At 36.5% G+C, this 21400-nt stretch overlaps 2 protein-coding genes across 8 annotated transcripts in view; one reads left to right on the top strand and one right to left on the bottom strand.

Moving 5' to 3' along the window:
- CRYBG3 (crystallin beta-gamma domain containing 3) overlaps nt 1–1566 on the top strand; it is a 60630-nt gene extending 59064 nt beyond the window's left edge. For both annotated transcript variants that reach the window (XM_039335679.1, XM_039335678.1), the window contains one exon: nt 61–1566. In XM_039335679.1, the coding sequence (XP_039191613.1) occupies nt 61–149 (89 nt within the window). In that variant the 3' untranslated portion in view covers nt 150–1566. The remainder of the gene's footprint in view (nt 1–60) is intronic.
- RIOX2 (ribosomal oxygenase 2) overlaps nt 1–15669 on the bottom strand; it is a 31745-nt gene extending 16076 nt beyond the window's left edge. For 4 of the 6 annotated variants that reach the window (XR_005555818.1, XR_005555819.1, XR_005555817.1 and 1 more), the window contains exons 1-10: nt 15521–15656; nt 12177–12609; nt 9515–9634; nt 8653–8781; nt 8158–8261; nt 6963–7065; nt 6295–6460; nt 5831–5919; nt 5318–5422; nt 3138–3375 (exon numbers count right to left, since the gene is read on the bottom strand). Coding sequence is in view for 2 of the 6 variants with exons in the window: in XM_039335680.1 (XP_039191614.1) it covers nt 3214–3375; nt 5318–5422; nt 5831–5919; nt 6295–6460; nt 6963–7065; nt 8158–8261; nt 8653–8781; nt 9515–9634; nt 12177–12609; nt 15521–15531 (1422 nt within the window). In the remaining 4 variants the exon portion in view is untranslated. Of the gene's footprint in view, nt 1–2727; nt 3376–5317; nt 5423–5830; nt 5920–6294; nt 6461–6962; nt 7066–8157; nt 8262–8652; nt 8782–9514; nt 9635–12176; nt 12610–15515 lie in introns of those variants that run through there. The other 2 variants (XM_039335681.1, XM_039335680.1) reach the window with 2 other exon arrangements.
- Nucleotides 15670–21400: the final 5731 nt, after the last annotated feature.

Below are 21400 nucleotides of genomic sequence, written 5' to 3'. Positions count from 1 at the left end.
TTAAGGTACAGTATTTTAAAGGATAAAGTAAGTAATTTATTTCTTAAACTTCTCTTATAGGAGGAGATTACTATGACAGAAACCACATTATTGTAAATCAACTTAACATCAGTGAATGTACACAGAAATGGGACTTTGAAATATTATGAATGGATGTTCTCAAGATAAACTAATTTGGAAATATGTATTAAATTGTCTGAAAATACTTGAACTTCTGAAGACCCTTAGTATCGGTGTATGTTAAAGATCTGCCCAAGACTGCCAAAGAATAAAAAACAGCTTATTTAAATTTAACCAAACTGTTAATTTTCTACTTTCAATAGTATTGTTATTCGTAAAATATTGCAGGGTAATTTATGCCAAATGTAAATCTTAACAAGTTTGGGTTGTTGGTAACCAAAACCTAAAATGCAACTTTATAGATTATGCCTTCGCAGAATTGATGCATTGAAATATTAGAAATTTATACTATACTTTGATACAGTACCTTTAAATTGATTAAGAAAATGGATGAAATTACTTGTCAATCCAGTTTGTATTCTAACGTGATGAATTCTGTATAATTCTAATTAAAAGTTACAAGCATGTTAAAAATAACAAAAGGTCAAAAAAGTAATTGATCTCATTTTTTACAAATAGCCAAAACTGGCTAAGTGATGATATGTGATTAACTCTTTGCTTAGTATTTTCCCAAATTATGTCAAACTTACACAGGCAAAGTTCTTATTTTTTTGGTGTGGATTCAAAATTCTAGTGTCATAGCGAAAGAGATTATTAAAAACCTATTTCTCCTAGGACTGCTTCTTCTGGAAAACTGATGGAAGGCCCTACAGTTGCTTTCAAACAAATGAACAAAAAGTTGGGAATCTTATCTGGTTTCTCCTTTGACAACTGAATATTGCTTAAATTTAGCAATTTGAATTGGTAAATCTTGTCATCATTCCAAGCAGCGTTATCACAGCAGGAAATTTACCACATTGTTTACCTACAACTAAGGAAACATATGCAATTATTTATTATACAACTTATATCTATGCAGGTTTTTTTAAAAAAAAATCTTTATATATGGCTTCAAAATATCTACAGTATCTAGTAAAAGAAACCTAGTTAAACAGAATTCAGATTAGGGTTTCTCTTTTTTTTTCATCCTCAGATTTTCTTCTATCCATCATTTCATCTTCAATAATATTGTTTCACATAATTTGAATATGATTTAGTTTAGTTTCTAGTACCGTAACAAAAAAGTGTTTCTTGTAGTTTTTAGCTCCAGTTCAAAATAAATACTGGAATAGTCCAAATATTCACAGCTATTCAAGCCCAACCATAAGCAGTGGTTGCAATTTACGCTGATTTTCGTAACATCCATGGGTCTCTACCTCCTAACCAGAAGTTGTTTTGCCACAAATCCTATCAATAAAAACAGCTATCAAGTTCCAAGATCCTAAAGTAAACCTTGATGTATGTGGAGCCAGGGAAAGTATGAGGTACAATGTTGCTCAGCTGTATGAGCTACAACCCTGTAGCATTTTGTTGTAAAATAAATCATGTTTTTACTTTTTGCATTTATTTTATGTAACCAAGGTATTGATATTTTAATCTAAAACATTTAATAGATGGATTTATATGTATACTAAAAAGCAATAGATATATTTGATAACACACCTTTTAAATAAATTGTTCTTTCCAGCAGTTATCCTTACTCCCTTTCTGATAAGATTATCTGATTCATCAATGTTATAGCTACAGCTCCAATCCTATGTCTGCTTTCTTAAAACTCATTACTACATAAAACTGTAATCCTAAACATAAGAAAGCAAGACTATATAAATATAGTGTCAATTATTTCTGAGAAAATATCTGCAAGATTGTACTCTTAGCATAATCAATGCAGATTATGGAAGCAAACTGTATTTAATTAGCTTTTTTCTGGATATGCTGAGGATTATAGCCTTACAATGAAGTGATATCTATTCAAGAGATCATAAAATTATCTTTGAAAGAAATCTACCATAGTGCATTTTTAAGATACAGCCCAGTCTTAAGACAAGTTGGGTTCTAGTTAATAAAGGATTGTTTCAACATGCCATTCTTTTTTGTTGATTTTTGGGAACAAGAACCATCATGCTTTTAAAAAGGCATTTGGAACTGTCACAGGTTCGTGCCCTATATTTATAATGGTGATTAAACCATCCTAAGGTTTTATGAAGTTTTATTTGCTACTATTATACAGAACTTTAAAAAGAATTTTCTCTTTTTGTTCTGTGCTAAAGTGAAAAAATCCTTTAAAAATAGCACAAAAGAAAAGTTTTTATAAAGACAACTTCCTATTTTTTTTTAAAAAAAAAAAGATCACTAGGCTAGTTAACAAACTTTACCTCCAAATGACTTCATATATGAGGTGTATAACTAATTATCTATGCCATAAGTTGCACTATATTTTTCAAACCAACTTTGTCACCAAAGTAACACATATTTTGAAGAAGAAAAAGGGAGATGTATTGGTGGCTTGGAACTTTAGACTAAAATATACGTAGATTCAAAACTGCATAGGGAATACGGTGAAAAGGTTTTCACTCAATGAAAAAGCAATCGAACACACTCCAACTATTAAGAAGGAAAAGAAACTAAAAGTCATAATTTTCATTCTCCTGCTCATGAGCTTACATGGTTAGCAACATGCTGCTTCTGATATTCATGGACAAAAAGTAAGATGCTATACAAATTGTAGAATTTTCTTCATTTAAAGAAATTTATTATACTGCAAGATGTTTATTAGAAATGTCTTGGCTTCATTCAAAGAACACACTACTATTCACAATATCAGATGACACTTTAAGAAGCAAGTTTAATTAGCAGAAATAAACAACTTTCTGTATAAAGTCATCACTGATCCCAATTATATATTTATCACCTTCAGTGTATTTTTATTTTGCACATTAAGAAATCAGGAAGAGTCCTCATATTTCAGATTCATAAGTTTTCATGCCTAAATTCATAACTATCTAGCATTTTGAAAAGCATCAGATGTTTCACAACCTTACTAAATGCCTAAGACTTCGTATGAGAGCTTTTATGAATAATTTCTATGTAATATGCTTTGCCTGGTTATCAAGTCCTTGCTCATTAAGATGATTTACCTTAATGTAATTTAGTAGACTCCTCTACACAAATCCAAAATATATAAGATTTCATAACTGTGATGAGAACCTGCCTTTAGATTACTTCAACAAGGCATTCAGTCCACAATGATATCACTAAGTTCTCTTTTTCTGCTTCTGAATCGAGATTAAGATCCTTAACGCAAACAGTATCACAGCTCCATATTTGTTTCAGTGCATCCATGTGAGAAAGAGGAAATCGTAATCCATGTGCCTTCTTAAAGAAGAAAAATGCTTGTTAAAAAAAATCAAGTAAAATTAAACATTAGTTACATATAAATTTACAGAACATATCAATATGTGCTCTGACCTAATAATAACTCTATACACAATTGTTAGTATAACTAGTGTTTCAATTGGCTAAGGCTCATGCTGGTTATAATTATTGTAGGAACCCAAGTGTCATGTATCAAGATGTTCCACAAAATTTATAAAACTATAGTAGAAGAGAACTATATGATATATGTGTTGTCCATACAAAGTACATTAAACCACAATTTTCTAAGTAACAGTTTGAAGACAGTGGAATCACAAACTGCATTAAGCCATAAATCAAGTTACAAAGACTACATCCATATAACATATCAAATCAAAATCAAACCACATTATGTTTAGGATACAGTATGCAATCATAGATCTAATTCTAGAAAACTCTTCCAAATGAAAAGAAAATGCATAACATACTTGCAGAATGGTAAGACAAAATGATATAATAGCATGTTTATGAGAATTTTTTTTCCTGGAGTTTGGAGGGGTTTTTTGTTTTGGTTTTTTGGTGTTTTAACAACCATTGAAGAGAAACTAAATTTCTTTCCCAACTGAAATTACTTACAGAAACTAATAATCTTCCCAACTTTATTCTTATAGTTTCATTTATTATATGTTTGCTCTTTATGCCAAAGAAGATTGGGTAGCATGTGGTGTTTTCCCATTTCAATTAAGAAAAAAAAATAGCATCCAAAGAAATGACTTATCAAGACTTCTGAAAATATTTCATTTGTGATCAGGAATTTGACAATAAAGTTTTCCAATCAAATGAAAACTGCTATAGTAAGCTAACCAGCATACGTTGATATACACATGTACATCAATGTATATACAAAACCATACTCCTAAATATTTGAGCCTGAAATAAGAGTTATTATTTCTAAAAAAGAAAGGGAACTTTCATATCCCATCAATTAACGGGACACCATCTTGTGTGCTTTTTTTGGTCATGGCACTCACCCTCTGGAACCTCCTGAGATTAGGTTGGTCCCAAGTTTGCTGGCCTTCCAAAAGCATTGAAAGCTTGGTTGTTTGACCAGACCTTAACAAGGCCAGGGTGATTTGTCATTGCTTTGTGGCTGCCATCTCTTTTTTAATCTTTGATTATATATAGTGCTTTACAGTTATTTTTATTCTTCCAATTATAAATTTTCTTTGTCTCCCAAAGTCACTCTGGCAAGAGGGATAGCCAAATAAATCAAAATATATAAATAAAGGTTAAGTATTCTTCCAGAGATCATGTATTCATACATAACATAAAGAAGGTGAATCTATGAACTACATTTATCTACAAAAAGGGCTGAAGAGGAATCCAAGCAATTTGAAAAATGAAGGAAAATGAACTATATGAAATTTGTAAAAAGACACATGTACAGTTAGTCCTTGACTTACAACCCATTCATTTAGTAACTGTTCAAAGTTACAATGGCATATAGACAAAAGTGACTTATAGCTGAAACTCACACAACCATCATAGCATCCCATGATCAAAATTCAGGTGCTTAGTAAAGGGCGTGTATTTATAACAGGTGCAGTATCCTGGGGTCGCACGATCACCATTTGCAACCTTACCAGCCATCTACTGACAAGCAGAGTCAATGGGGGAAGCTGGATTCATTTGACAACTCATTCACTTAACAATTGTAGTGATTTGCTTAACAACCATGGAATAAAAGGTCAAAAATTGGGCATGACTCACTTAATAAGCATTTTGCTTAGCAACAGAAATTTTGATCTGAATTGTGGTTATAAGTCGAGGACTATCTGTACTCCTGACAACTGCCGAGAAAATATAGGCAACAATGCCATTTGAGAAGAGATGTTTAGGATTTAAAAATAATAAAAAATGGACTGTAGCATTATTAGATCTGCTAAACAGAAATAAAACCAACCTCTGCTATTTCTTCTTCATTCATATTCTCATCCCCCATCATATGGATTTCCCTTTTATTCTTTAAGCAGTGATAAACAAAAACCATTTCTCTGACTGAATCGTTCTGAAAAATCATAAAAAATATGTTTTTATACATTAGCCAGCTAGTATACAATGTAAAGGCATTTTCATACAATTATTTCTTCTCTTCATGGCTGGGTGAATAACTAACTTTCATTTATTATTTGTGGTGATTCTTAATTATATTCAGTATTATTATTTTTTACAAATTTAATGAGATCTCTGACCTTATCTCAATTCATATTTCAACTTTACACAGTGTATAGCCTTTTAATATTCTTAAATGCTAGCATTTTCTATTTATGGAACAGAGCAACAGTATTACTATAATACAATTACACAGCTCAATTAGATGATCTTGGACATAACTATGCATGCGAAGCACAGCATGCTGACCATAGAGATGGCCTCATGGAAAAACATGTTTCCTGTCCTCCTCCTCTGTACTCACCAGAAGATCTTGTTCTAATTCTGTTGTAATTATTGTGTAGTCTTTAAACCTTAGCCTGATGGTGCTATCTACTTTTGGTAGAGTTCCATCTAAAAAAAAAAAAAAAGCATCCACATTATTTGAAAGAGAAATGCTATTAGGCAACATTAACTACTTGTCACACTCAAACTAAGAAAAGCAGCTGCAGTTACCACAAAGACCAATAATGGCTTCTTCAGGTGGTCTGCCTGGATGAGTAGTGGAGACTCAAGAGGCTACTAATGCAATTTTCCACAAATCTCCTTAATAAATATAAATTGAAGCATGGATTTTTTGTTAATGTAGTAACTGTGTTGTCTCGTTAAGTATGAATTCTTGCAAGCTACTTCCATGTGGTTGGTTTTTAAATATTTTATAATTATGATCACAATAAAAGTTGTCCCCTTATTTTTTGAAAATATATCCATAGGGAATTTAAATGTCACCTGGAGTGAGAAAATCAAAATCAGTTGCAATAAACGGAGGTAATCTGCTCGTAATAAAATCTTTTTTCATACAGGATGATCTCAGTTTCCTCCCATTATTCAAATGGCCTTCAAGGCGTTTCAGGAAGCTACTTAACTGCTTAGATGAATCAGATAAATCCAGATTCTAAACAAAAAGACAAGAATAACTTGCTAAAAACCTGAAATGAGAACTTAATTACTACAGAAGCCATACATGGAATGATAAAGGAGACTTGTGAATGCTTTATATTATTAACTGTTGTAGAACAAGAATCAGTTACATTCATCCAAGATCACATTTTTTTTAAAAAAAATGAAAATGTACATTTCATATTCAGTTTTAGATTATTTTTAAGTTTTAAATTTTTGTAAGAAATATATTTGGAACATAATTGTTCTATGATCCTACCATAAGCTGACAAAGCAGCATGAAAAATATCCCATTAGAAATATGGAGGACTCATTAACATACTGCTTTCACATTTTTAAGATTTTTTGCTAAGAGTCAAAGCTCACAGTTCTGACAAAAGTAGCATCATGGAACTCTTAGTGGTGATTAAAAGGAATACAATTGACATGGTGGCTACAAAATTTGCTTCTAGAAGCAGACAAACAAATTATTTTCTCTTTTAGCCTTGCAGCTTTACCATTAACAATTGCCTTGGAATGTTCTTTCGAAATTCAGCATCTTCTTTTGCTATATCTAAAAGAAGTCCAGGAACCATGTCCAGTAAGTAATCTCTCCAAGAGCTGGCATGCACAAAACAAATTAAAGTTATTAAGAACAAATAAGATATTAACAATCTACAGAAATGTTCCTTATTCAAGGTAAAATGTACATAAAACATAGTGGCCAAAATAGCAAAACTCAGAACTTCATATCAGACATTCAGATTTTCACAGAAGTCCCACTGACATCAGAATAAACTCAGTTTTACCAGTGTGCTTGGACTGTATCAGATAGCATGTTTGGAGATAGGATGATACCGAACCTATGGCTCCCAGCACTGTCTGTCCACCTCTACCTTGTACTCAAGGTCTTGAGCACCTTCGTGTCATTTAGATTCCTGATTTTAGTTTTCCATGAAATGAGTGCTTTGTGCATGTCCAACTCCCTGCCACTATTTTATGACACCTCTCATGGCAGTTTCTCAGATTCAAAGTATTGTAAATGGTTCTAAAATGTTAAAACATCCTTGTGGTTTTCTTAAAGGTTGTCTCCTTCCATAAGAGGCAGACTGCAGAACTTTCTATTAATTTGCAATTTCAAAGAGACCTTTAAGGGGACCCCAAATAGAAAGCAGTGAAGTGCTCAAAATCCCAGTAAAAAATAATTTTTCAATGTACATAAACATGAAAAGGAAAGGCTCAAGGAAAAAAACCAAGTTAATAAATGTTCTAAAGTGTTCTTGCCTATACTACATGTCTGATGTCTCCCATAGATTTTCTGAAATATTCAATCTGAGGGACTATGAAGTCCATTCCAAAAGTTACTTCATCAATAACTTGGAGGTACTTTTCAGGCTGTAATCTTACTGAAACATCCAATCACTTTTCAGGTTCCATTTCTTCAGTGACCATGGGACACTAATTTCTAGGATACACTGATGCTCAACTGAATCCATTTTTCCTACCACCTGTACGGTACAGTATTTCCTGTGCTGCTGGGTACTACACAAACCCAAACATAATAGAGCAATCTCTGCACATAATAGCAAAACTTACTAAGTTTTGTTTTTAACCCTTTTCTGGTATGACTACAGTATCAAGATGCCAACAACTGTTTATTTTCAGTAAAATCATCAACCAAATTATACTAGAAATATAATGCAAGATGCTTACTTGTTCTGATACGTGCTAATGGTAATATGAGTAGAATGAGATATCCCAAGAGGAGTGTCAGCTTGATGAATTGTTCCTCTTGGAAAATATAATATATCTCCTGGCTGAAAGGAAATGCAAACATGGTAGTTATAATAGGAACTGTAAGTGCTGATGTCTAAGTTGCTATGTTTGCCTACCTACTGTCAATAACAAAACAGTGAATATATATTTTTGTCATGATATAAGCTCTCATTTCATGCAGAGCTATATTGGAATAAAAGCAGATTTCAAATTCTACATCTTAACTAGACTGGACATACAGAATAGATTCCTTTTCCTTTTTTACATGCTTTTTCAATTTATGTTTGAAATTAGAAAATCCTCTGAGCAGATGTGGCAGACAAAGAAAAAAGAACAGTAATGGGATATGTTGTATAAATGTATTTTGAAAACATTAAGTCTATCCTCTTTTTTATGGCTTAGGAATAAAAACAGAGATTTTGCATATGCTACCTTTAATATAAAATCATGAGTTGGAGTTCCAATTCTCTCTTCAGGTTCAGCATTGTATTCTTGAGCTAGAGGTACAGTTGGACGGTAGAGTCGCCAGTGTTTCTCTCCTTCAAGTTGTAAGATAAACACCTACGAGTGCCATAAATCAAGACGCATCAAAACACCCTACAGTACATTGTACCTTTACCTATTCTTTCTAAAGCAGTGATGGCAAAACTATGGCACAGGTGCCAGAGGCGACACTCGGAGCCCTCTCTGTGGGCACAAGTGCTGTTGCCCCAGCCTTGCTTCCCCCCCCGTGACCCCCTCACCAGCAGCCCTTCTGGAAAAGAGTTGCTCCCGAGTGTGGCCCACGTAGAACAGTGCAGCCAAGGACATGGCAGCCAGGCAGACTCTGCCCTCATGCCCCATCGCGCAGTTGATGCTGCGGGGCGTGGGCAGAGGGCGTGTCTGCCATGGCGCTGCTGGGTGATCTGTGACAGACCCTGGACACGGTGAATGGCCCTGAGGGCAGGTGGGGTGGGGGAAGAGCAGGGGCAGGGCAGGGGGTGGAGCAGGGGCGGGGCCAGTTTTGGCCACTCGGTCTCTAAAAGGTTCGCCATCACTGTTCTAAATACACATTTATGGCAGCCAAATTCCACATAGACAAACAAGTTTTAACAGAGACAGCAAGAATTTTTCATTTAAAGCAAAATGTGCTTGTAGACATACGCTCAGCATCCAATCATGAAGATTATCTAATTTATTACAATACAACTTCCATATTTTTAAGTCCATAGCGTATGTGACAACTCCCCTAAAATTTCTGTTCTTGAAAATATCTGTGAGCAGAAAATTTACAGGCAAATAAGGGTTTCTTTACCTCAACATCATCATAGTGTGGAGGTAGGCCTTGAGATCCAGGAGGAGTAATGTAAACGTTAGATCCAACCAATGAGCCAAAGTAACATTCCAGTTTTTCTTGTATCCTCCAGAGCAAATCCTTATTTTAATACAAAAGAAATAACTTTAACAATGGAAAAGCAACTATCTTTTGTCATACAAATCTGTACTGATATCAGTGTTGCACTGTACTATTCCAAATATGGTAAGATCTGCATAAGACAAAAATTGTGTATTACTCAGGAGAAGGGAGCCTAAATAAAGCTCACCAATACCTGTATTAACTGAGGCAAATCAATGTTCAAACAAGCAAAAACTAAAGCAAAAATAGTAAACTTTATCTTCTTTAGCAAACTTCTATGTAGGTCATTTTCAGGACCTTGGCAATACAAATCTCTTCTGACATTTAAATGTACCCTGCCAAGACCTGGTTTAATCTAACTCCATTTGGCTAGAAAGCAAATGAGGAACAGCAAGTGAGAATGATTTAAAGAAAGGAAAGTCCTAATACAATTATGTTATCCTCATCATTATGAGGCTACTAAGAAGCCTCAGCATATGGAAATATCAGCATATTTGAGGAAAACCTAAGATCTGTGTATGACAAGGTTACTGGTGAGAAAAGGTTGAGCAGCAAATAATTCCAACAAAATTAGATAATAGCTATAGATTGATGAGTTGGCTTGAAACTCAACATTAAGAAAACCAAAATCATGGCATCCGCCTCTCTCAATTCCTGGCAAATAGATGGGGAAGAAATGGAGGTAGTGACAGATTTTATTTTTCTGGGCTCCAAGATCACCTTAGATGGGGACTGCAGCCAAGAAATTAAAAGACGCTTGCTCCTGGGGAGGAAAGCTATGGCAAATCTAGACAGCATACTAAAAAGCAGAGACATCTCTCTGCCAACAAAAGTGCGTATAGTCCAGGCCATGGTTTTTCCAGTTGCAATGTATGGCTGTGAAAGTTGGACCATAAGAAAGGCTGAGCGCAAAAGAATTGAGGCCTTTGAACTATGGTGCTGGAGAAGACTCCTGCGAGTCCCTTGGACTGCAAGGCGTTCAAACCGGTCAGTCCTAGAAGAGATCAACCCCGACTGCTCTTTAGAAGGCCAGATCCTGAAGTTGATACTCAAATACTTTGGCCACCTAATGAGAAGGAAGGACTCACTGGAAAAGGGCCTAATGCTGGGAAAGATTGAGGGCAATAGAAGAAGGGGACGACAGAGAATGAGATGGCTGGATGGAGTCACTGAAGCAGTAGGTGTGAACTTAAATGGACTCTAGAAGATGGTAGAGGACAGGAAGACCTGGAGGAATGTTGTCCATGGGGTCGTGATGGGTCGGACACGACTTCGCAATTAACAACAACAATAGATTGATGAATGCCTTTGGAATAGGAAGGAAAAATGTAACTGGCTGGGCACAATGGAGAGGATCACTCCACATCATGTTGCACGGTGGATCCCAAGGATTGAAACAATGATAGCATAGCTACTTCAGCTCTACTAGAAATGAATTAAGGCTTTATACAGAGGCTATAATTTTGAACATGTATTTAAGCAATCCTAAAATTCAAATAGGTTCTCATTCATAAAAAGTATTCCTTCATGAAGCTTCCCTGCATTCACACAAACCCATGGCCATTTTCCCTCAGTCTTCCTGTGCTCACAGCCACCGGTGGCCTCTCTGCACTTGTTGCAGCACTATGATCTCCTTCCCCCTACCTCTCTGGACTTGCACGGGCCCATGGTCTCTTTCCCCTTGCCATAACTCCCATAATGGGTCTCCTCCCAAGGATTCTCCCACCACCCATGGCACCCTCATGCTCCTTCCCTAGGATTCCTGCTGCTTAACAATCCATGTGTCTTGGGGTTATGATGGCAACTAGAACTGCTGGGATTGTTGTCATTACATGATAAATTCATGTAATGTTGCACTTTACATTACTTAGAAACAGCTATCCGGGTCCCCTTTGATATCATAACCCAAGGACTACCTGTAATGTGAAATGATAGTCTCAGCAATACATATAAACAGTAACTATGTAGCAGCCCAAAGTTACCTTGAGGTAAGATGGCGGGCTATAAATTGTATAAATAAATAAATAAATAAATAAATGTATTTAAAACAAAAAAATACAAAATGGTTCTCAACCTTTGGGTCGGGACCCCATTTTGGGTCGAATGACCATTTCACGGGGGTCGCCAGACAAGGCTGTCCGCCATTTTTTCCCCCTTTTCTTTGGCCACGCCCCTGGCATCCAGTGATGTATAAGTGGTTGGGGGTCACCACAACATGGGGAACTGTATTATGGGGTCGCGGCATTAGAAAGGTTGAGAACCACTGAAATAGAAAAACTAAAAAATACAAAACAGAAAAACTAAAAACTAGAAAATAGAAAAACAAAAAAATACAAAACAGAAAAAATACAAAATACAAACCAGAAAAAGTAAAAACTAATGATAAATAGAAAAATTAAGTAATCTGTGGGGGGGGGGGGGTTCAGTATAAAAATATTAACCTGAAGCAAAGAGCGGGCATACACCATGCAATGGTTTTCTTCCTAAATTCATTAGTTCTGAGTCAAAGTTGAGAAGTGCAAAAGCAGCCACAAAATGCAAACAATTGTTCTTTATTTACCTTAAATCTCTGTGGCTGGTGAAATTGTATTGTAGCCTTTTTCTGATCAAAATGTTTCTTCAGTTGTGCATAAGTTACTTTTCCATCTTTATTAAAAATAAGTTTTTTGCCATTCATACATCTACATATATTGATGTCTTTTCCATAGTACAAACCTAGTTTGACTAGGTCTTTCAAGTCAGTTAACTGAAAGAGAGACTGATAATATGAGGCCACAGAGGAGTCATCTCTCTGAAGCAACAGTGGCTTCTGTTCCCAATATTCTCTAAAAAATTCATCCTCTTTGATAGGAGCAATCAAACTCTCAAATAAGCTCTCTGGACTGTCATATTTCCAAAGCAAAGGACCAACTGCTTCTGTTTTTGCTTGCTTGCTTGGCAAATCTGGTCCCTTCTCTATTCTAGCTCGTCTTCCTCCTTTCTTGGGCATGACGCTATACAAGAAAAAAAGAAATAAACACCTGATTTTATACACATTTCAACAAATTTAATTTCCCACGTAGATAGGATGACATAGCATGATGTACTGAAACCAGTGGATTTTATTTCTATGCAAAGTTGCTTAGGATCAGTAAGAATAGCCGGCACTACTAGATTCAATTTCAAGCAGTTAGGTTCTGTTCAACTTTTTTGGGGGGCTTTATATCTTGTTCTTTTAATGTAACTACCAAAGAGGCTTATAACATTTAAACCCTAATTATGAAATTTAGAACATAGTATCAACATCTGTAAAACCAGTTAGTCCTCCCAAGAAATCTTAAGTTTTATTCACATAGGATCACTCACACCAATTCACTTATCGCCAGAAATCCCAATATTGCAAATTTGAGAACCCCGCAACTAATCTAAAAGTATGTCACTATCCAAGGTATTAACAGAGGTGATGACAGGTCACTGTATGAAACATACTTCTTTGGAAAGATTCTCCACAGAGAAAAAAAGCTTGCAGAATAATATGTATTAATTTTTATCACCATCATTATCATTATTACACTGCTCCTACCAGTAAAGGAAGTGCATAGAAACATTTTTTAAAAAATGCAGAAAACATCACAAAATACAATCACAGAGAACAAATCTTTCAAGCATAAAAGCACACAAAAGAAGAAACAGGGCAGTAACATAAAGCTTCAAAAGCCCAGGTGAGTAAAATCACTGAGAGCTTTGAGAAAGGGTCAGGGACACCTAGCACACAGTTCTTTCACTTACCCAGTGGATAGGACCTTCAACAGGTTCTCTCAAGATTACCTAAAGGGTCAGCAAAATCATTCTGGGAGAAATGGTCCTTGACACAGCACAAAGCCATGTTATAAAGGGCTTTATAAGTAATAACCAGTATTTTTCATTTAGCCTACAAGTCTACCTATACAGAAATCAAAGAACTGGAATGTGTGTATAATTATATGTAGTCAGTCCTTTTCAGGCTTCTAACAAGGGGATAAAATAGCTGAACCTCTCTGTTTAATCTCAGGAGGAAGGCAGAATACATCAACATAACTCTGTATTAACAGTATCTGGAATGGCAATCCTGGGGTGTTAACTTTAACAATTTTTGATTGGGAGCCACCCATAGTTATAAGATGGGAAGCTATATAAATATTTTACATAAATAGATGAATCTTTTTCCTTATTGCAAGGTCTAGAAAATAACAAAGAAATATAAACTCGGTGATTGTTCATTATTTACAAGTTCCCTGTATTTGTCAGTTTCAACCATTCTTCTCACAAATCCCTCTGAAAAATATGTGGTTCCCAACAGCTATACAGCTTCTATAGTCCCAGTATACAGGTCCTTATTAGTTGCATAATCATGGCAGAGGTTGTATCTTTCCCCCTGGGCTTTTGCTGCCCTCTTTTCCAATCTGTTTATTTCACAGTAGAAGATGCCATATGGAATGCAGGATGAGAACTCCAGATGGCTGATGATATGCTGTAGGGATCCAGAAAACCAATTATGGCACTTGTACAGATCAGAAAATCACTATTTGCCAATAAATCACAGAGGTAACAGAAACAGAGCAGTTTGGCAATTGGGATCAAATTCCATTGTTGCTTTATGATGGTTCAAAAAGTGGCTATGGCTTTAATCCAGTAGTAAAGTAAGACAGACTCACTGCAGCTACATCCAGTCTACATAAAACTAAGTGTTATTTTCATTAATACTTAAATCCAGTCTCTTCTCCATGAGTTTGTGACAAGCATGCTGTCTTGACTGAAAGTTGAACAAGTTTGTTCATCAGAAAAGAAAGTATACACACACAGACCCCTTTATGGGATTAAGAAAAAAAATGTTGATACCATTTCAAAATAGCATATAGGTCAAGCAAGATGATCAATAGGGGGTGGGAAGAGAGAGGGGAAAGTGGCTGTTTACCTATGGCTTTCTCCTCCCCCCCCCTTGTTGATCATCTTACCTGATCTGCATGCTATTTTGAAATGGTATCAGAACATTTTTTTTCTTATCCCCATAAAGGGGTGCGGCGGTGGCTGAGGGTGTGTATATACTTTCTGTTCCATTTTCAATCAAGACAGCATGCTTGTCACAAATTCATGGAGAAGAGACTGGATTTGAGTATTAACGAAAAAAAACACCTAGGCTTATTCTTGTACCATAATCACAGCAATGGTGTTGCTTTATTGGAAATCTACACCCAAAAGACGAGGGGGGGGAGGTGGATACTACAGTCTGGAAGATCCTTACTGGGAGCAACACGTCCTCATATCCTAGGCTCCAATACTCCTAATATCTGCAAAGGGCCAAACCCCCAGAGCAGACTTCATTCTGCACAGGTCCCTTTCGTTCCTCTTCCTCCGAATCAGCAAAAGGTATGTTTTCCTTCCTGTAATACAGTGTTTCTCAACCTTGACAATTTTAAGGCATGTGGACTTCAACTTCAGCAATGCTGGCTGTGGAATTCTGGGAGTTGAAGTCCACATGCCTTAAAATTGTCAAGGTTGAGAAACACTGCTATAATATGTACCGACGTTTACCAGGAAGAACAGATTTCCATGTCGGTTGGCAGGCCGCTTCCCGTCCCCAATTTGGATGGCAAGCTACGTAGCTTCCCAACTCCTTCAAAAACACGGGCGTTCCGGGAAGCTCCAAACATGGCCATTTCAAGAGCAAGGCTTGAACTGGTAAAGAAGCGCGGAAGGCCCTTGCAGAAAATATCGCTCGATCCGACAGCAAGGTCTGGCAGCATTTGCCGGGGGAAAGGACAGAAGGGACTTGGACCCACACAAGCGGCTATGGGCGAAGAAGCACCAAGCCTCCCTTTCGGGAAGCGGGCAAAAATAACAGCTTCCGCTTCTGATCCCTTCACGCGCACTTCGTACCGACCTGACCTGCTTAGCATTCGGCTCTGGAAGGGCGCCGGCAAAGCCACGTGGACTGCAGCACTACCAAAGGCCGCAGCTCGGAAGGAGGAGGCGTGGACGCGCCCTCCCCTACTTGAACCGGACTCGTTGCTTTTACCCGCCTATCAAATGGACCAGGCGGGGCGATAGCTTTCCTGACAAATGATAGGAGAGCGACGCCTTCGCGGTCTTCTGTAGCATCGAGAGCTTAGTCGCCTTCAGAAGTGCAACGGCTGGAATGTCTTTTTGTCTTTCGCCACGCCCTCTTTGGCTTAGAGAACCTGCGCGGGTGGAATTTCTTCCTTTTAAAACCCGAAGTAGATCTGTCCTTCGCTCTTCTGGACTTAGTCAGTATTGGATGGAACCACCAGCTTGTCAGTAGTGGAAAAATATCCCGGAAAAAACAATGGCAATTCATTTTTCCGTGGTTGGCTAGGGAAAAAAAAAAAGATGCTCTCTTCAAGAAGATACTCAGATTTAGGATGAAATTCCCCCCCCTCCCGAGACTTTATTTTTTAGCCCTTTGCAAAGGGTTTTTGCAAATACATTTTTTTAGAAAAAAAACTTATTTTAAATATATTCTCTTTTTGCCATTTGTCTGAAATGGTATGGATTTTCCTGCTTGAGCAGGAGGTTGGACTAGAAGACCTCGAAGGTCTCATCAAAATTCTGTTATTCTGTTATTCTACTACATCCTAGCCAGGTTGTTCTCTGTCTCATCTGTATAGTCCCAGATAATGCAGAAAACTAAGATTTCAGTATCTTAAAGGCTAAGGAATTAATTCAGTGTAGTTTAAGAGTTCAGAAACTAAATTTAGCTTCTTTCTACAGCTAACCGTGGTCCTAGCCCAGAAGGATTACCAGAAGAGAGAATATAGAAATTAATGTGAAATCTAAAACATTTATTACAAGCGTTGAAAACATTAAAACTGTTAATAGTTTGATTTGCAAGATTAAAAACTGGATATTTATTAATTATTTAATCAAAATATAAAGCCACCCAACTGATAAATTACAATTCTGGGCAGCTAATGTAGGATTAAAAAGAGAAACAAAACCAACATAAGAAAAACAGCACAAAAGAAAACAAGGGCAGCCCCAGATCAGTTCAATTTCAGTCCAGACTCATCCATTATTCTGGCCTAATACCAGGAGAAAAACCAGGTTTTCCAGGACTTATGGAAGGTCAACAGGGTTAAGGTCATCCAAATCTTGAATGTGCTGTTCCATAAGGCAGGCATCACAACAGAAAAGGGACACCAGAGTTTTAGTAAGTGATGCTATTTATATTATGCCTTCTTATAGAGTTGTTATGTACATTTAAAATGTGCGGATTAAAAAACACTTCCTCATCAAACACTACATAATACTCTTCATTAAAATGTAACTGCTTAATTTGGTGTGCTGTATGAATCAGCTACTATGGTTAGTTTACGATTTAATGTTTTACTGAAGTGCAGATAATTGAGCTAATTCCAGCAAATTGTGGTTTAATTAATTGAGGTAGCATATTTTATGGATAAAGCCACAATCATTGTGCTGTTGTGATTTGTTCTGTGATTGATAGATTCATAAAATGTACACAATAGCACTCACTTTTCAACACAGGCGTAAGGCAATCTAGAACAGTGGTCCCCAACCCCGGTCCATAGACCAGTACCTGGCTGCAGCATACCAGCAACCAGGTCTGCACAAACAAGCAAAACCCCATCCGCAGGATGCTAGCAGCAGACAAAACCAGTCCGGTCCGCAGAAAAACCTCTCTCCACGTAACTGGTCCCTGATGCTCCAAAAGTTGGGGATCTCTGATCTAGAAAACATCAAAATCACATTAATATTGTAACACTACCCACAACATCCATTGTTTGCCAGCAGTATCTGGGTTTCAACGCCTATTCTATTCAAATGAAGTATGATTTGAGAACATGATAATGGGGATTAACCAAAATCCCTTCCTTTCTCCTAAGGATAAAAGCTGTCATTTTAAGACAAAGGCAAAAGTTGAGAATCAAAACAAGAGAAAGCAACTTGTTACATCTTCCCAACTATCAACTAGTTAGCCTTCCCAGAAGAGGCTGATATCTGTAACACTACAGAGCAAGGAGATAGTGTTGTTGCCTTTTTCTTTCTTTAATTGGTCAAAAAGTTATACAGAATGTAAAAGCCTATCCCACATACCAGAGTTTGGAGGAGGGTGCCAGGTGAAATCCACCCTAGAAGAAAGATGGTGGCAGCAAGAACTACTAAGTGCCCATCAAAACAGGAGTTGTAGCATGATATGTAGACCTAGAGGTCCTCTGTGCTAGCGTTAGCCTGGTGATGCTAAGGCTAGCTTTAGCTTGAAAAACAAAACCAAGTGGGGTTTTTTTCTTGCTGTCACTAGCCATAGCTCCTCCAGCATTAGCTATGCTGGCATAATGCAGGCTAGCTTTAGCAAGGAAAAGAAAACCGAGAGATTTGCCAGTGTTATTTTTCACTCAGAAAAAGATGGTCACTTGTGAGATTGTGCCACATGATCCAGCAACAGAGCAGCCTGTCCTCCTTTCCTACCCAGACCTCCTGAGCTCTTGAGATCTTTGAATGGTTAGTGACAAGAGATGGGGAGGAGGCCCACGTGGCTATAGGGGCTCTAAGGAAAAAGAATGGGAGCATGGGGTATTTTAGGGCCTGGGCTGAGGCCTTGGGAGCCCGAAGCAGGTAGCCTTGTGTCTGCATTAAGCCCCCAGGGTCTCCCCCACCTTTCAGGCACCCCATGTTCCACTTAACCCAAGATACACAAGAGGTGACACTCACTCTAACTTAAAGCCTCAGAGGAAAAGCCAGGTTTTCAAAACTGTTTTAAACATAGCTAGATTACGGTCTAGATCAGGGGTAGGCAACCTTGGCTCTTTTATGACTCGTGGACTTCAACTCCCAGAATTCCTGAGCCAGCCATGCTGAGGGGAAAGGGAGAATTTCCAAGCTGAGGCAGCTGACTCAGGAATTCTGTGAGTTGAAGTCCACAAGTCATAAAAGAGCCAAGGTTGCCTACCTCTGGTCTAGATCACGGTTGTGCAACCTTTTGGCTGGCCTGGGCCGCCATGAGTGAAGAGGAATTGTCTTGGGTCGCATATAAAATATATAGTTAAGGTATATTAATAACGAACTTTATTTTTTATATTTTTTATTATCTTGGGGGACTGCATTACAAACTGCCCAGAGTCACAGATGTGACTACTGGACACATCTGGTCTAGATGTATCTTAAGAGGATTGATTTTCTAGTGTGCAAATGCTGTGATAGGGAAGACACAAGGTGTGTTCTTATTTCATTTTTTTAGTATAACTTTTTGTTAAAGGTTTTTTTACATAGCTAAAAGACAATACAGAAGTGAATAAAAAGTATAGAAAAAAATAAAAAAGAATTAAATAAATTATTTTCGCCCTTTTTACAATTCCAAACTCATTTACCCTCCTCCTTTCTTAACATTACAATAATTTCTTCAACTCCTCATTCAAATTTTTCTTTAATCATCTAATATAGGAATCACCATTTCACTTTTTTATATTTTCAGCTAACACTTCATAAAAAGTTTTTAGTCTTTCATAAAATAACTTAGTGTTTTGTCCCTAACCAAGCAAGTCAGTTTTGTCAGCTCTGCTAGTTCTGCTATCTTTAGAATCCATTCTTCCATTTCAATATTTCAGTGTTTCTCCATCTTTGTGCATATAATAATCTTACTTTAAGCATATATAACACAGTTTTCCATAAGTCTTTTCTAATTTTACTATTCTTCAGTGCCAATGAAGAGTCCTCATTTACTCTCAATATTCATCTTCAAAATTCTTTGTATCATCAGATATGATACCTATTCAATATTTTTTGCTTTTTCATAAGCCTACCAAGTTTTTATTTTTTAATATTGAGTAGAAATGCCTTTATACATATTAGACAAGTGTGTTCTTGTTTTAAGGTAGTTTTTATTTTAATCTACTATCAAAATATAATTTTCATATTTTAATCAAAAATATTTCTACACTGAAAAGTATACTGAAAAATTAAATATTAATTAAAACTGCATCCTACAAATCAGTTTCTCTGAAATTTTATTGCAATGAATGGAGATACTCCAATGTTTCTGGAGCTATCAAGAATAAATAGGAAATTATGGTTTGAGCAAGTATGTTTTAAAATATGAATTATTAATGTGGTATAGCATTTTAAATAATAAATGTAGTATTACATGCTCTTTCATGGATTAAACTTTGCTTCATTAGATGCATAAGGATCCCCAACTAGCCTTGAAAGCATGGTATTCAAAAGTGTTCTTGAAACATCTTCACAATTGTTCAAAAGTATACAAGCAAAAAGCCATGCTTAATATATGAGATATACCTTATATATAATCCTTGCAATCATCCTTTATATTTTTCAGTTTTGAAACAAATGACTACCACCTCCTTAAAAGTTATGGTTTAATTAAAAGCCTCAAGAATTTGTGTACTTGTAGTATATAAATATAAAGGGAGATTATACACATCTGGGAGCCGAATTAGTCCATGCGTGTATATGTATATATGTTAATTCTCTTGAAGTATTAATGACAAGTGGAAATACTTTGGAACAAAAAACAGAAGAACAAATATTAAACAACCCATTTCTTCATGTTTTCATTTCCTCCTTTAAAATCTCTTACTGATGTTAATCCAAACACAAATAAATACAACCCATATATAATTTGTGTGCAATGCCATGTGAATTTATCTGAGAATATGGTATCATCATCATCTTGTCTGATTTGGCTAACAAGACTTCCTCCACAATAATACAAAAACTGAATATCAGGTCTTCTGAAATACATTGTTTGTAGAATTCCTTGAAAGAAATTCAGAGACGAGGTTCGGAGTAGTAGAATAAAGTTTCTTTTATTATCAAAGTTGAGTTTAGTAAAAGGAAACGGTTTGCAAAGCGTGGTGGAACTCAGCCATGCACTCACAGGAGTTACAGGGAAGAGCCACACCTCCTACAGAAGCGTAACAGCAGTTATACCCCTCCCTATCTCCTCCTATACCTACGTCAGCTATTCCTGACGTGGCAGGTCACAAACCTATCAGACGACACAATTATCCTACCTTACCTCCTACCTTACCATATATGGGTATTCTTTTGTTCTCTACATGTGGACATTCTCTACTTAGTTTCAGGCACGTACTCATGTTTTCTTGCACATGCTCAGTGAGCCTGTTGCTGAATAGAAAATTTTAAACTTTTCTAAAACCTTCCCATTCAATTCCTCCATTTCTTATTTGGTCACTAGTTTAATATTTTCTTTTATTTCATTTAACCTACTAGTTTCTTCGTTGGTAGTTTTCATTGGATGTAAAGTATTCATACTTTCCAACAACTGGATTTGGTCCTCAATTTCTTTTAATACCATTATGGACATAGCATTTTGTTGGGCTTGTAATATACCGTGGACTGAACTGTTCACTAGGTTCTTTATTACTGGAATCAGACAAGGTAACATCATTATTCCAATGAATATAATACATACCATAAACAGAGCCTGTTTCCAATTTCTGAATATTCCTCCCAAGAACCCTTCATCATCCAATATCCCTGTCCAAGTTTGTACAGGTACATGTGCAATCCTAACCATGTCTTTCGTTATCTGGTTAATTACCATGCCTGAATCGTCAATTTGTATACAGCAATTTGTTAAATTAAATTTTCCACAGACACCTCCTTCCTTAGCCAACAAATAATCTAAAGCCAAGCGGTTTTGCATAATATATGTTCTGGACAAAACACTTTCTTTAGCCAACTTAGTTAAAGCCTCAGCTGTTCTATTGGTTATAATTTCTACTACTGCTTGTAATCGGATAATTC

Source organism: Crotalus tigris, unplaced genomic scaffold (genome assembly GCF_016545835.1).
Source record: "Crotalus tigris isolate CLP2741 ecotype Arizona unplaced genomic scaffold, ASM1654583v1 scf7180000017646.2482762, whole genome shotgun sequence".
Classification (NCBI taxonomy): Eukaryota; Metazoa; Chordata; class Lepidosauria; order Squamata; family Viperidae; genus Crotalus; species Crotalus tigris.
The sequence above is the reverse complement of the archived record's forward strand: the minus strand, read 5'-3'. Positions and strand labels throughout refer to the sequence as shown.